We start from the raw sequence: 13,808 nt of genomic DNA, 5'->3' as shown, positions 1-13,808 counted from the left end.
GGCAGGCGGGGAGGTCGCAATGTGTAAATCGTTTGAGTGGAAATAAAAAAATATATACCGGAAGTGTCCGTGATCCTCCCCCCGTCTGTGTTCTTTCATGGTCGCGAATTCGTTTTTTTTTACAATCGCCCGGTTGCTGCTCCACACACCTCGACTGAGATGACGAACGAGATGAGGAAACGTAATTAATGAGAAGGTGGGGGGGGGCTTTTGTTGGAAGTGATTGGATTGGGTTTTTTTCTGCCTCGAGTATCCGGTGCGGTGCGTTCATAGCAACACCGAGGAGACGAGCGGACGTGGCGATGACCACCACCACCTCCTCTTCGTGTGCCATTCCGGCCTCATTGGTTTCTCCAAAGCAAAAGGCGGTGCCTACGGTATGATTTGTACTCGTGTAGTTTCATGAGTAGACAAATGCGCATGTACCACGTGTCGTGATCGAACATTCATCCACTGCTGGATGAAAGCCGCCTCGTCATCATCCTTCGCAAGTCCTCTGATGCCACGTGGGCTGATCTCATTTCTCCCAACAGCAGGGCGCGGTATCTCATTTGCCATTCCGTCGCCACTCCATGCGAGCGGTGTGCACGTGGTATGTACATTGTATGTGTACCTGTGTGTGTGTGGGGATCTGTGGCGTGTTGGTTAGCGCACTGCGCTACGAACCCGGCGACCCGAGATCGATTCCCGCTCACGGACAACGCCAGTGACGATTATCTGAACCGGTGCTGGGCCTCCCCTGGGTCGACTCGGCCTCAAATGAGTACCCGGTACGGTGTGTAAACATCGCTACTGGGGATATAAAGGTGGTCGGGCGTGGTGCTGGCCACCCACCCCCTAGGTGCTTGCCCCTAAAAGTGTGTTAACGTTATATGGGTGGGTCTTTGTCTTTTTGCATATATTCGTGTGTATGTTATGTCGTTCATGCACAGTATGCGACGACTTGGGGTGGTGACACGCGTGCGCAGATTTCTGCAGAGGGCCACGGTTCGAAACCCATCAGCCGCCATGATTAATACTGCGCTGGGTGGATATTTGCCATAAAATACGACGCGTCACAAGGTTCACAGTGGACGTTAAAGATCCAGGGAGGTCATTAGGAAGAATAGGCCAAAGTGTGCCGGTATCAAAGTTTCAAACTTGCCAAATATTAAATAATTACACTGCAAACGACTCGATTTTATATGCATAGCAATCACCGGCTCCCGACGACAAACAACGTGGCAAGACCCTCCAATAAACGACAAGCATAACGAGTTTCCCTATATGCAAAAATATACGTGTTTCTTTAACGTGTGTATATATTTCTATGTATCTCTGAATATATGCATATCCACGGTGTTTGTATTGTGTGGGATGACTGTATATTTTTTATGTGTATTTGTTTGTACATTGTGCGTTGTGTGTAGTCTGTGCGTTGTGTGTACATTGTGTGATGATCATGATGGAGCGGTCAGCGCGCTGCGCTACGAACCTGGCGAACCGGGTTCGACTCCCGCTCACGGCCAACACCGGTGACGATTATCCGAACCGGTCCTGAGACTCCCCTAGGTCGACTCAGCCTCAAATGAGTACCTGGTGCGGTGTAAACATCGCCACTGGGGATACAAAGGCGGTCGGGTGTGGTGCTGGCCACCCACCCCCTCGTGTACCGTGCCGGCCTTCATAGGTGCTCGCTAACAGCACTTGCCCCAACAGTCTGTGAAGGCTACACGGGGGATCTTTGTTTCTTTGATGATGCAGCGGGCGTTAGGCAGGGGGCGGCACGCGGGGAAACGGGCCTTTTAAATCACGTGACGAGGGCAGCGGGGGTACAGCAGCAAGCAGCACGTGGTCAGGGTTCCCGCGGGGAGGAGACCACCGAGGGGGACACGGCGAGTGAGACACGGGGAGTGGAGGGAGACGGGGAGTGAGACACGGGGAGTGGAGGGAGACAGGGAGGGAGACACGGAGAGTGAGACACGGGGAGTGAGACACGGGGAGGGAGACACGGGGAGTGGAGTGAGACACGGGGAGTGAGACACGGAGAGTGAGACACGTGGAGTGAGACACGGGGAGTGAGACACGTGGAATGGAGGGGGACACGGAGAGTGAGACACGTGGAGTGAGACACGGAGAGTGAGACACGGGGAGGGAGACACGGGGAGGGAGACACGGGGAGGGGAGGGAGACACGGGGAGGGGAGGGAGACACGGGGAGGGGAGGGAGACACGGGGAGGGGAGGGAGACACGGGGAGGGGAGGGAGACACGGGGATGGGAGGGAGACACGGGGAGTGGAGGGAGACGGGGAGTGAGACACGGGGAGTGAGACACGTGGAGTGAGACACGGGGAGTGAGACACGTGGAGTGGAGGGGGACACGGAGAGTGAGACACGGAGAGTGAGACACGGGGAGGGAGACACGGGGAAGGGGACACGGGGAGTGGAGGGAGACACGGAGGGAAGGGAAGGAGCCATACGAGGGAGACAGAAGGGAGTGACAAGCACATAGCCGGAGCGAGAGGGAGACCACAGAAGGGAGGGAGAGAGTCGCAGGGAAGAGAGGAAGACAGGAGGAGGGAGACAGGGGAGGGAGGCACTGGAGGGCCAGTGGGAGGGAGACAGAGAGGGGTGGGAGGGAGAGGGAGAGAGAGATACAGAAGGGAGGAGTGAGGGAGAGACAGAGTCGCGCTCACTCTCACTCAAAGGGGGGGGGGGGGTCAGTGTGAGACTCGCTGCCTCTGGAGACGACGCTGCTGCTGCTGGTGGGGGGAGTGGGAGAAGCGGCGGAGAGCTCCGCGCGCCAGCGCTGAAGCCACTGTGACTGTTGCCGCCGCCGCCGCCGTGCGCTCAAGTGGCGAGGAGGAGGAGGTGGTGGTGGTTCGTGTCGGGATGGGCGGCACAGGCAGCTCGGAGCCTCCTGTCGGCGGTAAAGGGGCCTCCGGGGGCGGTGAGTGACACCTCTGGGCTTGTGCTGGAGTGCTGCTGGTGGTGGCTGGTGGTGGTGCTGGTGGTGGTGGTTGTGGAGGGGAGTGGCTAGAGAGTAGAGAGGCGTGCGGAGAGAATTGTCTCAAGACGCGGGGCTGTTTGTAGAGACGCGGGGAGACACGTGGAGACACGGGGAGACACGCGGAGACACGGGGAGATCTGTCGGAATTCGCCACTGAGACGGGGACTCGTGCTGTACCCACGGCCGCCGCGCATCGGAGTCGAACCGGGAACTTTCGCTCCGTCTCTCTGTCTCGATAATATCAACCAACGGGACCACGACTACAGTCGCGACAGCAGCAGTCATCGTTTATATATAAAACAAAGCACCATCATCATCAACAGCAGAATAACAACAACAACCATCATCATCATCAGTGTCGGCAGCAGCAACAGCAGCCGTATCAATATCAACAGCAGCGGTAACAACATCACCATCACATTCATAAGCAGCAGAATCGGCAGCATTCACAGACCAGGTCACTATCACCACCACCACCATCAGCACCACCATCAGCAGCAGCACCATCACCAGCAGCAGCAGCAGCTCCGTCCGCGCCACCAGCGATGCGCCCGCTCAACACGTGCGCCGCGAGACAGCCGCGCCGCGGACTCGACACCTGAAATCCGCGGTAGTCCCCCCACCACCCCCCACCACCCCCACGCTGTGCCATGCCGGTCCCACACCGCGACTACGAGAGGCGCGGCTCAGGGAGCCCGGCTGCCGCGGGCCGCGTCGGATTCCGGGCAGCCCTGGTGGAGAAGGACGGGGGAGGAAGAGGTGGTGGTGGTGGTGATGGAGGAGGAGTAGGCGACGGGGTCGGAGGAGGAGGTGGTGGGAGCTTCGGCCGCGACGACGTTGACTCTCTGCTGGGGCTGCAGTCCTCCGGGGGTCCCGGGGGGGGTCCTGGGGGAGCCGCGGGGGCTCCGGGGCTCCAAGGGGACCCCTTGTCGGGGATGGCGATGCGCGTGCGAAGCGGGAGGCACCAGCCGCGACGTGCCCCGGGCTACCGGCGTCTGCAGAACGTGCTCTACAACCTGCTGGAGAGACCCCGCGGGTGGGCCTTCATCTACCACGCCTGCGTGTGAGTACGGCCTGCCGTGCAGCAGCAGCAGTAGAGAGTGCAGCATCATCAGCAGCAGTAGTGGGTGCAGCAACAGTAGAGAGTGCAGCAGCAGCAGTGAGTGCAGCAGCAGCAGTAGTGAGTGCAGCAGCTGTAGTGAGTGCAGTAGCAGCAGTAGTGAGTGCAGCAGCAGCAGTGAGTGCAGCAGCTGTAGTGAGTGCAGCAGCAGCAGTAGTGAGTGCAGCAGCTGTAGTGAGTGCAGCAGCTGTAGTGAGTGCAGCAGCAGAAGTAGTGAGTGCAGCAGAAGTAGTGAGTGCAGCAGCAGTAGAGAGTGCAGCAGCAGCAGCAGTGAGTGCAGCAGCAGCAGTAGTGAGTGCAGCAGCTCTAGTGAGTGCAGCAGCAGAAGTAGTGAGTGCAGCAGCAGCAGTAGTGAGTGCAGCAGTAGCAGCAGCAGTGAGTGCAGCAGTAGCAACAGCAGTGAGTGCAGCAGTATCAGCAGCAGTGAGTGCAGCAGCAGCAGTGAGTGCAGCAGCAGCAGTGAGTGCAGCAGCAGCAGGGAGCAGAGGACGAGGTGGGTCAACTTCTATGCAGCAGGGAAAACAAATAGAGTGCAGCAGCGTGTGCAGGAAGCGGGTAACTTCGTGGGTGAACTTCCGTGCAGCAGTGAGTCGAGATTGCAGGGGATGCAACGGAGTAGGATGTGCAGCATTGAGTAGGGGATGCAGAGGTTGCAGCAGTAAGTAGAGAATGCAGCGGGGATTGGGAGGGGGGGGTTAAGGGCATGCAGCAGTGGAATGCAGAGGGTGCATCATGGTGAGAGTGTAGCAGGGAGTGGATAGTGCAGGGTGTGGAGAGTTGGGGTAGACCACAGTCATTGTGCACTCCCACGGCATGACCACGCTGCGATGAGTGGGGGTGAGCTCTGATTCAACACTTGGACTCTCACTCACTCACCCACTCACTCACCCACTCACTCACCCACTCACTCACCCACCCACTCACTCATCCACTTACTCACCCACTCACCCACTCACTCACCCACTCACCCACTCACTCACCCACCCACTCACCCACCCACTCACTCACCCACTCACCCACTAACCCCCTCACTCGCCCACTCACTCACTCGCCCACTCACTCACCCACTCACTCACCCACTCACCAACATGTGAAGGAATACATCGTGATGTTCTACATGTCCAGGGAGGTCCAGATTTCTCGCGACTCCCATTGAATATTTAAAAACTTGATTTTGCTGAAGTAAGGTTAATTTAAAACAGAAATGAATATGCAAAGAAAAACACATTTTAGGGGGTCAATTAATTGGGGGGGGGATCACAAGACATCTGGACCATCCTGTAGATTACATCCACGGGAGAGCTTTTACGTCGTGCGCGCGCGCGCGTCCGTCTGGAGCGTGCTGCTCGAGATGTCCCTCCAGCCCCACGTGTAAAACAACAACGTCGGGTTGCAACTTGGAATCACGATAGCAAGAGGTGCCCCACATTTAGTCGAGTCACGGCCAATTCCCGTTACGGAGTCGGCAGTTTTGAGAGCAACTCGGGAGGATAGAAATCAAGAGTTGAGGTTTCGAGAGGAATTCTCAAATCTGTAACGCGGGGGGGGGGGATAGGGGACCCGGGGAAATGCGAGCGATGCTTTTGCTCAAAATTGCCCTTGGGGAGCGCCGGACTGCATCGCTTCCGCGGCTGTCTGATCAGTTTGCTTTCTGCCATCAATTCACCACTGATGGTACATTGGCGAGAGGGAGAGAGGTGGGAGCAGAATGTGGGGAGAGGAGGAGGGAGCTGGGATGAGATGGAGAGAGGAAGGATTGTTAGAGATGGGGGAAGAGAAGATGAGAGACAGAGAGAGAGAGGCAGTGTTTGTTGGGAGGGTGACTTTGAAAGAGTCAACTGATTAGAGATGATAGAAGGCTTAAGAAGTAATGTAACATATTATCGTCCCATACTTGGTATTTTCAAAGCAATGTAATCAAAGTCACTTGATTACTTTAGTAACTCAGCGCGTTCGTCAATAGCACTTTGGCCCTAAAAGGGGTAAATATATGACAGGTGACATTTTGGGCAAGGGCCTGTCTTCACAACAGACAGATGGAGGAGGTTATTCGGCTGAAATGTCACCGATTACATGCGCTCCCTTTTAGAGCTGCGTTATTGACGAACGTGTTGGGTATTTGTTATGTGTGCACCGTTACCCACCCGGCGCGAGATCAATGGTTTTGATTTTTATGATTAGTTCAAATTAAGCACATGTCTGGGTGACGCAACCTCAGAATAACGCCACCGAGCTGTGGCTGTAAAGCTGTGGATTGTGACCCGTATGCCGATGATTTCGTTCTAAATTATCTACCCACAAAAGGCTCGCTCAGACGTGCGGGAAGGGGTCTAGGCATTGTGATGTTGTAGACTCCCACACGCTCGGGGGAGAAACCCACACTGCCAAAAAAAACCACCGACCTTGTAGCCCAGCCCATTGATCAGGCTCAGACCTGCTTGGCTTCTGAGATCGGGCGCATCCGGGCCGGTTTGGTCACACGGGGGGATGACCCTCGTGTGGAGCCCAGGTTGCTGCTGGGGGGGACCGTCTCATCGATTGCTCCTCTGAAATTGTTTTTTGTTTGTTTTGCAATCGTTGTCACATTCATAAAACTGCGATCCTGCAGAGCAGTCCGCGCTACCCGCTGAGTAAGCTGCAATCGAGCGATTTATTCCGGCGAATAACGTTCATCCCACCATTGTCACTCCACTGCTGGATGAAAATCTCCATCCCCATGCCGCTTAATCATACTTCACCACGGCCGGTCATTGGGAGTTGCTAAGAGGGCCGTCCATGGACTGCTTCAGATATATAACTCGCCACTGATATTAGCCCTGAGCAGGAATCGAATGCAGGGCTCTGGATTCACAGGGCAGTGCGCTAACCACTGCGCCGATGCCTCGTTCACCCCCATCCATATTTGTTTGTTTGTATTATTTATTTCATACGAGCTCATGAATGTCAGCGTTTGTGAAGGGGGGACGTGGTTACTCCGGGGGTGCGATCGTTGGCGCGTGTGTGCGCATCCCTGCGTCTGGGACCGCTCCCTGTTCTAGCAGTTCACGGATTCGTCGTGACTTTGGGGGTCACGGTTCCATTCGGAAGCAATTCTTGCCATTACTATTCTTATTTCATCATCATCATTTTACTATTGTTGTGTAACATTGCGGTGAGCGTGGCGGCCCCTGTTGGCCGGCGAGGTGCCGTGACAGCGATCGCGACGACACGTCATCGTGAGCCGTGCTCTATCCACCGCTGGATAAGACCTCTCCCCCCCCCCCGTCGCCCGCTGTCATCGTCCCTCGAGGTGCTGCGATTCCGCATTGCGTCTCGCTCCCGGGCGCGAGCGGATCTCATCGCTCCATCTCCACAGCGGACGTATCTCTGGAGCGTTCTCTCCTTTGGCTGCCGCCACTCCGTCGCCAGTCTCGTCCATCGATCTCCGCCACTTTCTTCGGCGCGCTCCGCTCAAACCCCGATGACTTTCCTTAGCCGTCAACACGACGCCTCTGGCTTGTGGTCCTTTTCTGATCCACGTGCTCCTCTTTCTGTTTCGTTGTGTAATTCAAAGCATTTGTGTTAACGATGAAGTCCATAATGATAATGTTGATAGTTGGAAAGTCACAAATGGTAGAAAGGTGGCACAGCAGCACGTGACAGATTCAGGGCCCTAATACTCGTGGATGAAATGGACGTGGATCTCCATAAAAAAAAAGAAAATGTACCCCGGGAATCAAGCCACACTTTTCAAATGCAAAGGTGGAAGTTCGCAGACCAGTTCACTGAATGTTCGTACGTGAATGAAGTCCCTCCACCAATGGAATGAAGCCTCCTTAATTCTTCCGAGCAAAAGGGGCGAGAAACTGGCTCGAAGCACTACACCCCCCCATCAGCCTCTTGTAATGCAGCCATCAATTATTCACGACGATTGTAAGGGAGAGAAAGTGTACATTTGAGAGGCCGATGAACCGCATGAGCATGAGCAAGGTGAATTTCGCGAAAGGTTTCTCTACCATTGACCACCTCCATCTATTAATTGAAATCAAGTCAAGCTTTCCGTAAATCACGAGACTCGTATGTGGCCTCGCCTCGCCTACTCTGAACCCCTCCCCTCTCCCTGTCACCGCCCACTGTGAGAACAGTCTCTCCATACAGCAGCAGCAGCAGCAGCGTGGAGGCTCTTGTGGAGCCTCTTCCTCCCCGACACTCATCTCTCCCGAACCTTTGCTCCCATTTCTCCGTTCCTTTTCCTCTTTATTTTCCATTCTTTCTCCTCGCTCTTCCCTCCCGGTCCTTTTCCTCACGCATCGCATCATTGACCTTACTTCCCTCGCCCGTGGTATTTGCGTCACGGGTTAAAACATGGGCCGAGGTGAATAAATATAAAAGCCTCGGGCATCATACCTGGCCTTTGTACATGATGAGAAGGTATTTGAGTCGGTGTAAACGTAACTGTGACAAACCAAAGCGGATAAAACAATAACGGCAGCTTTTACAGTGCCGCAACAGGGCAAGCCATTACAATGGCGCTTATTAATACTAATGATAACAGTGATAAAACAGAAATGAACAAAACTGTCGGCAAAGAAGGAACCGCTACGCCGAGATTGTACGACAGCGGTGACAACACATGCTTTCTGAAAGTTTGGAGTGGAGAATCAAAGGCACAATCACGAAAGGAGAGAAATCATTAACCATCTCATATTTGCTGATTACAGTCATTATAACAACCAGTGGAAATCATCTACAGTACAGAAAATCATTGAATGGCATTAACAGAGACGGGTTGCGGAGTTGGGCTCAAGATTAATGAGTAAAGGGAAAAGTGATGTGCACTAAGTTTTGTTCAACAATTCCAGGCATCTGTCTGGAAGGACCCAGCCACAAGAGAGGGAGTCTGCCTCGCGCAGTTATTGATGGCCGACCAGACCGTCGCGATGGGACTAAGAGGTTAACGAGAGCCGGTTGGAGCGCTTTTGGATAACGAAGAGGACGGTTTTTGATCGGTGCAAAACATTTGTTTACCCCCCCACCCCACTTCAGCCAAGTGGGATCAGAAACATGGTCACTGACGAAGAAAATTGAGCAATCTTCTTGGTTCTTTCGATAAAGTCAAGTAGAATAGAAATAATAAAATAATCAAAATAAAACATAATAAAATTATTCTCACGACGTTTCGGCCACAACGCAAGCAGCCGTCCTCAGGTGAAGAATGTTTTATTTTTATTATTTTATTATTTCTATTCTACGTGACTTTACCGAAAGAACTAAGAAGATGAATCCCTGCAGTCACTAAAGCTTTAAATCGAAAAAAAATTGAGCAAGTTTCAAGTTGATTTTGCGTGACGGTGCCGAGCGCTCGAGAGTGTCGCTCACGAGCGTGGCCTGGGGCCCGAGTCTAGTCAGCGCCGGGCTGGCGGGCTGGTGGGCTGGCGGGCTGGCGGGCTGGTGGGCGCGAGCGGGGGGGGTGGTGATTGCTACGTGTCGTCCCGATCGAGCTACTCGCAGGGCAATCTTCGAATTTGACGAATTTGAACGCAAGGCGAAGTGCGCAAATAATAGAGGGGGGGGGGCAGAGGCGCGCGCACGCAGTCGTTGCAATCGCACGGGTAGAGAGACGAGAGCGCGGATAAGAGAAGAAACACGAGTTGGGGCAAGAAGAGACGGGAGGATGAAATGGATGTTGGAGGTGGTTATGAGGCGAGGGGGATTTGGCGGTGAGACAATGGTGTGGGGAGAGTTGGAGCGACGCATTTCAATGTCAATGAGCAGCGATGAGAACGTATTCCGAGGTGAGGGATATTAAAATGGCAATGCACACTTATTACTCAGATTACATTTTTTTTCGACAATGCCCGAAGCTTCGTGCTAATTATTATTTGAGTTCAAATCCCCACCCCTCCCCACCCAGCCCCTCCCCACCCAGCCCCTCTCCACCCAGCCCCACCCCTCCCATTTTTGGATGCACGACGGACGGACGGACACAATAATCCCCTGTAGGCTGGTTCCTACCAGTATTAACCTGATCATAGGATTATAGGAACAGAGGGTACAGCGACAATCTAGGGTTGCTATGGAGAGGTGTGCCCTGCCAAGAATCCCCGCTCCAAGCCAGCCGAGCTGGTGACCCGGCCACAACTCCTGGTTGGGGGTTGACTCAGCCCATCATCCCTCCGGGGTGAAATAAAATGAGTATCACTGTGAGAGGAAGTCAAATGTGGTTGTCCTATGGAGAGACTTGCTCCCGTCATGGGAATGTGGAATTTCCACCACTGGGTGAGGGCTGTAAACGGGAGGTGAGCACCGTTGCATCGATGCTCATTTGAGCAGAGGAATATTTCTGGCTTTGAGTTTTGAAGCCAGCTCGGTCGTAACACACCATCCTCATCATCATACACGTCATCGTCATCATCATACACGTCATAATCATCATCATACACATCATCGTCATCATCATACACGTCATCATACACATCATCGTCATCATCATACACGTCATCATACACATCATCGTCATCATCATACACATCATCATACACATCATCATCATACACATCATCATCATACACATCATCGTCATCATCATAACACACCATCATCATACACGTCATAATCATCATCATACACATCATAATCATCATACACATCATCATACACATCATAGTCATCATCATACACGTCATCATCATACACACACCATCATCACCATACTCTTCATCATCATACACATCATCACCATACTCTTCATTATCATTATATACACCATCATCATCATCACCTGGTGAGACTTTCTTGATAAAGGGATATTGCCAGTCGCTGTCGTTGCATGTAATTAATAAACTTAGCATCAACTTACCCTTGTCATAGGAGTGTGGAATTTCCACAACCTCAAGTGAAAATGCCTCTAAACAAAGTCAAACCTGGGTGTGGAAGACTTGGAGTAGTTGCTGTCAAAATTAAGTGTAGAACAGATCCCGTCATGGAAATGGGGAGTTTCCGCCTCTGAACTCATTAAAATGAGCTTAGGGGGCGACACGTGTGCAGCGAATGGACTCTGTGACTCTGAGAGATTGGGGCGGGTCTTTGTTCCAGTTGAGTGCCGATGTGTGAAGCCTCGTTAATAATCATAATTATCTATCGTTACGTCTGTGTCGTCTTTGTGAGTCTCAAGGATCAATTCCAGGAGGATGTTTGGCCAGTTTCCTTACTGAGTATTTTTGGTTCGAGTCGTAGTGAACTGGAGTTCTCCGTGAAAAACTAAAACGCAGCGTGGCCTAAGAGGGGATAACACCGCCTGGTACACAGGAGGTCGTGGGCTCGATCCCGACCCTGACACCTGCATAGTTGGAGTCGGCACGTTCTCCCCGTGGTCACGTGGATTTTTCTCCGGATCCTCCGGTTTTTCCCCTCAACATTTACAAACATCCATTTCGAGTGTTTGGCTGTTATACATTTCCACGCAATGAGCCACTTCGTTGACCTTTTATTCGTGATAGCCAGGCCACTCCTGAAAAAGACCTATACAGCTCAGTGAGCCTTACCTGGTAAAATATATATTTTTTTAAGTAAATTTAACACTCAAAGGGTCCACACAGATAGGTTAACAAGCCCACTTCCTGTGCCACCGCCTCCGGGCGTTGTGCAAATCTTATCCGGCGCCCCGAGGTGATGACGCCCCTGTGCGCGCGCAGCATGGCAGAGGGTACCGCCTGCTGACATCCCGCTTGCTGTACTACCTCGTCGAGTCATGACCTCGCTCGTGGGCCGCACGGGTACAGTACACGCAGGGTGGAAACGCGCGCGAGCATGTGCACGCGCGTGTCCCCGTGTAATTTTAAATTCAACAAAATGTAATTTTAAATTCTCAGATGATTGAGTTACGCGGCTTCCTTTGACCGGGTCACCTCCACCCCTTGAAGACGCATTAATGTTTGATGGACATGCGTGCCTTGCGGTGTCCCGCGGGGCTGGAGGGGATGAGAATTGGCCGCCAAAGCAATGAGCGGAATATTCATAACAGTGATGGTGTTTACTTCCCCAGGAAAGCCTCACCGAGTCTTGAGACTCTTTCTGGAAGCTGCTGTTTAGATATTTTTTGGCTGATTTATTATGATTTTTCTCATGTGGGAGCAAACTGAATGGCGTGGAGAAAACACGCGTTGTGCGAGGGGAGAATTGGAGATAGCGTTATACAGACAGGTCGGGGAACCTGCAACCTAACCCTGACACTCACCTGAAACCTAACAGAGCAGAAACACTGTCCCAAATCCCAACCCCAACCCTGACCCAGAACCTCACTAAATCCCTGACCATAAAACTAACCCTGACTCTACCCTTAACCCTCACTCTAACCCTGACACTGACTCTAACCCTGACACTGACTCTAACCCTGACACTGACTCCATCCTTAACTCTGACTGTATCCTTAACCCTGCCTTTGACTCTATCCCTAACCCTGACTCTAACCCTGACACTGACTCTAACCCTGACACTGACTCCATCCTTAACCTTGACTGTATCTTTTTCGATTTAAAGCTTTCGTGACTGCAGGGATTCATCTTCTTGGTTCTTTCGGTAAAGTCACGTAGAAGGGAAGTAATAAAATAATATAAATAAAACATAATAAAACAATTCTCTAACCCAGCTTAAATATACGCTCCAAGCTTGGAGGTGCTTCATTCTTCGCCTGAGGACGGCTGCTTGCGTTGTGGCCGAAACGTCGTGAGAATTGTTTTATTATGTTTTATTTTTATTATTTTATTACTTCCCTTCTACGTGACTTTACCGAAAGAACCAAGAACCTGACTGTATCCTTAACCCTGACTGTATCCTTAACCCTGACTGTATCCTTAACCCTGACTGTGTCCTTAACCCTGCCTTTGACTCCATCCCTAACCCTGACTCTAACCCTGACACTGACCCCCCCCCCCCCCACTCCTGCCAATCTCCACCACTCCTCCTGGTCCCTGCTGATGCTGGCCCAAACAACCCCCCTCCTTCACCCCCTCCTCGTCCCCTTCCTTGAAGCCCCATTCATTATTCATGTGAACATCGCTGGGCGCCGCCTGCATCAGCCGCCGAGTCTGCGTGTTGCGGCGTCTGCGGCTTCTGCCTGCTGACTGCGCGCCGAGCCGCTGAACCAAGTTCGCGCCCAGCCCCCCGTCTGGGCGGCTGGAGGGAAGGGGGAGAATGATCTCAGCGTGATGGGGGGGGAAGGGAACAGTTTATCCCAGTGGCTTAATAGCAGAGATACTCTTTCCTCTGGGTGTCTCAGTGAAGACTGTTCTCGTTTAACGCAGTAGGGGATCTAGACCAGGTGGTTCTTGACCTTGACCGCAGCCTTGTAACCCCTTTAGTTTTCAATTGTAAAAAAAAAAGTGTAATGTTAACAAGTGCATAGGTTTGATGAAACAGAGTAAGTTTTGCTTACGCGCCCGCGCTTCATTTTTGTTTTTCGATGATTTACCTTCTAGAAAATGTTTTGCCCGTGTCTCGCACCCCCAGGGAGTGCAGCGTGCATCCCCAGGTTAAGCAGAGCCACTGCTCGAGAAGCCACTCTTTTCTCTGAGCTTCGGGAGAGTAACTCGGGCGGTTAATGAGACGTCGCTCTAATTGGTGGTGAATAATTTAACGGCGTTAAGCATTTCCGTGTTAATGGACGGGGGCTCCTGCACACGCTGACGCTGACGTGGGTGAATTATTGTTGTAGAAATGTGC

General features: G+C 52.6%; 1 protein-coding gene across 1 annotated transcript in view; it reads left to right on the top strand.

Moving 5' to 3' along the window:
• Positions 1-2,712: 2,712 nt before the first annotated feature.
• LOC144731122 (potassium voltage-gated channel subfamily KQT member 4-like) overlaps positions 2,713-13,808 on the top strand; it is a 68,671-nt gene continuing 57,575 nt past the window's right edge. The window contains exon 1 of the mRNA XM_078612106.1: positions 2,713-4,052. Within this exon, the coding sequence (XP_078468232.1) occupies positions 3,640-4,052 (413 nt within the window). The 5' untranslated portion in view covers positions 2,713-3,639. The remainder of the gene's footprint in view (positions 4,053-13,808) is intronic.

This window comes from Lampetra planeri, chromosome 2 (genome assembly GCF_965212315.1).
Source record: "Lampetra planeri chromosome 2, kcLamPlan1.2.h2, whole genome shotgun sequence".
In the NCBI taxonomy this organism is placed as follows: domain Eukaryota; kingdom Metazoa; phylum Chordata; class Hyperoartia; order Petromyzontiformes; family Petromyzontidae; genus Lampetra; species Lampetra planeri.
The sequence above is the reverse complement of the archived record's forward strand: the minus strand, read 5'-3'. Positions and strand labels throughout refer to the sequence as shown.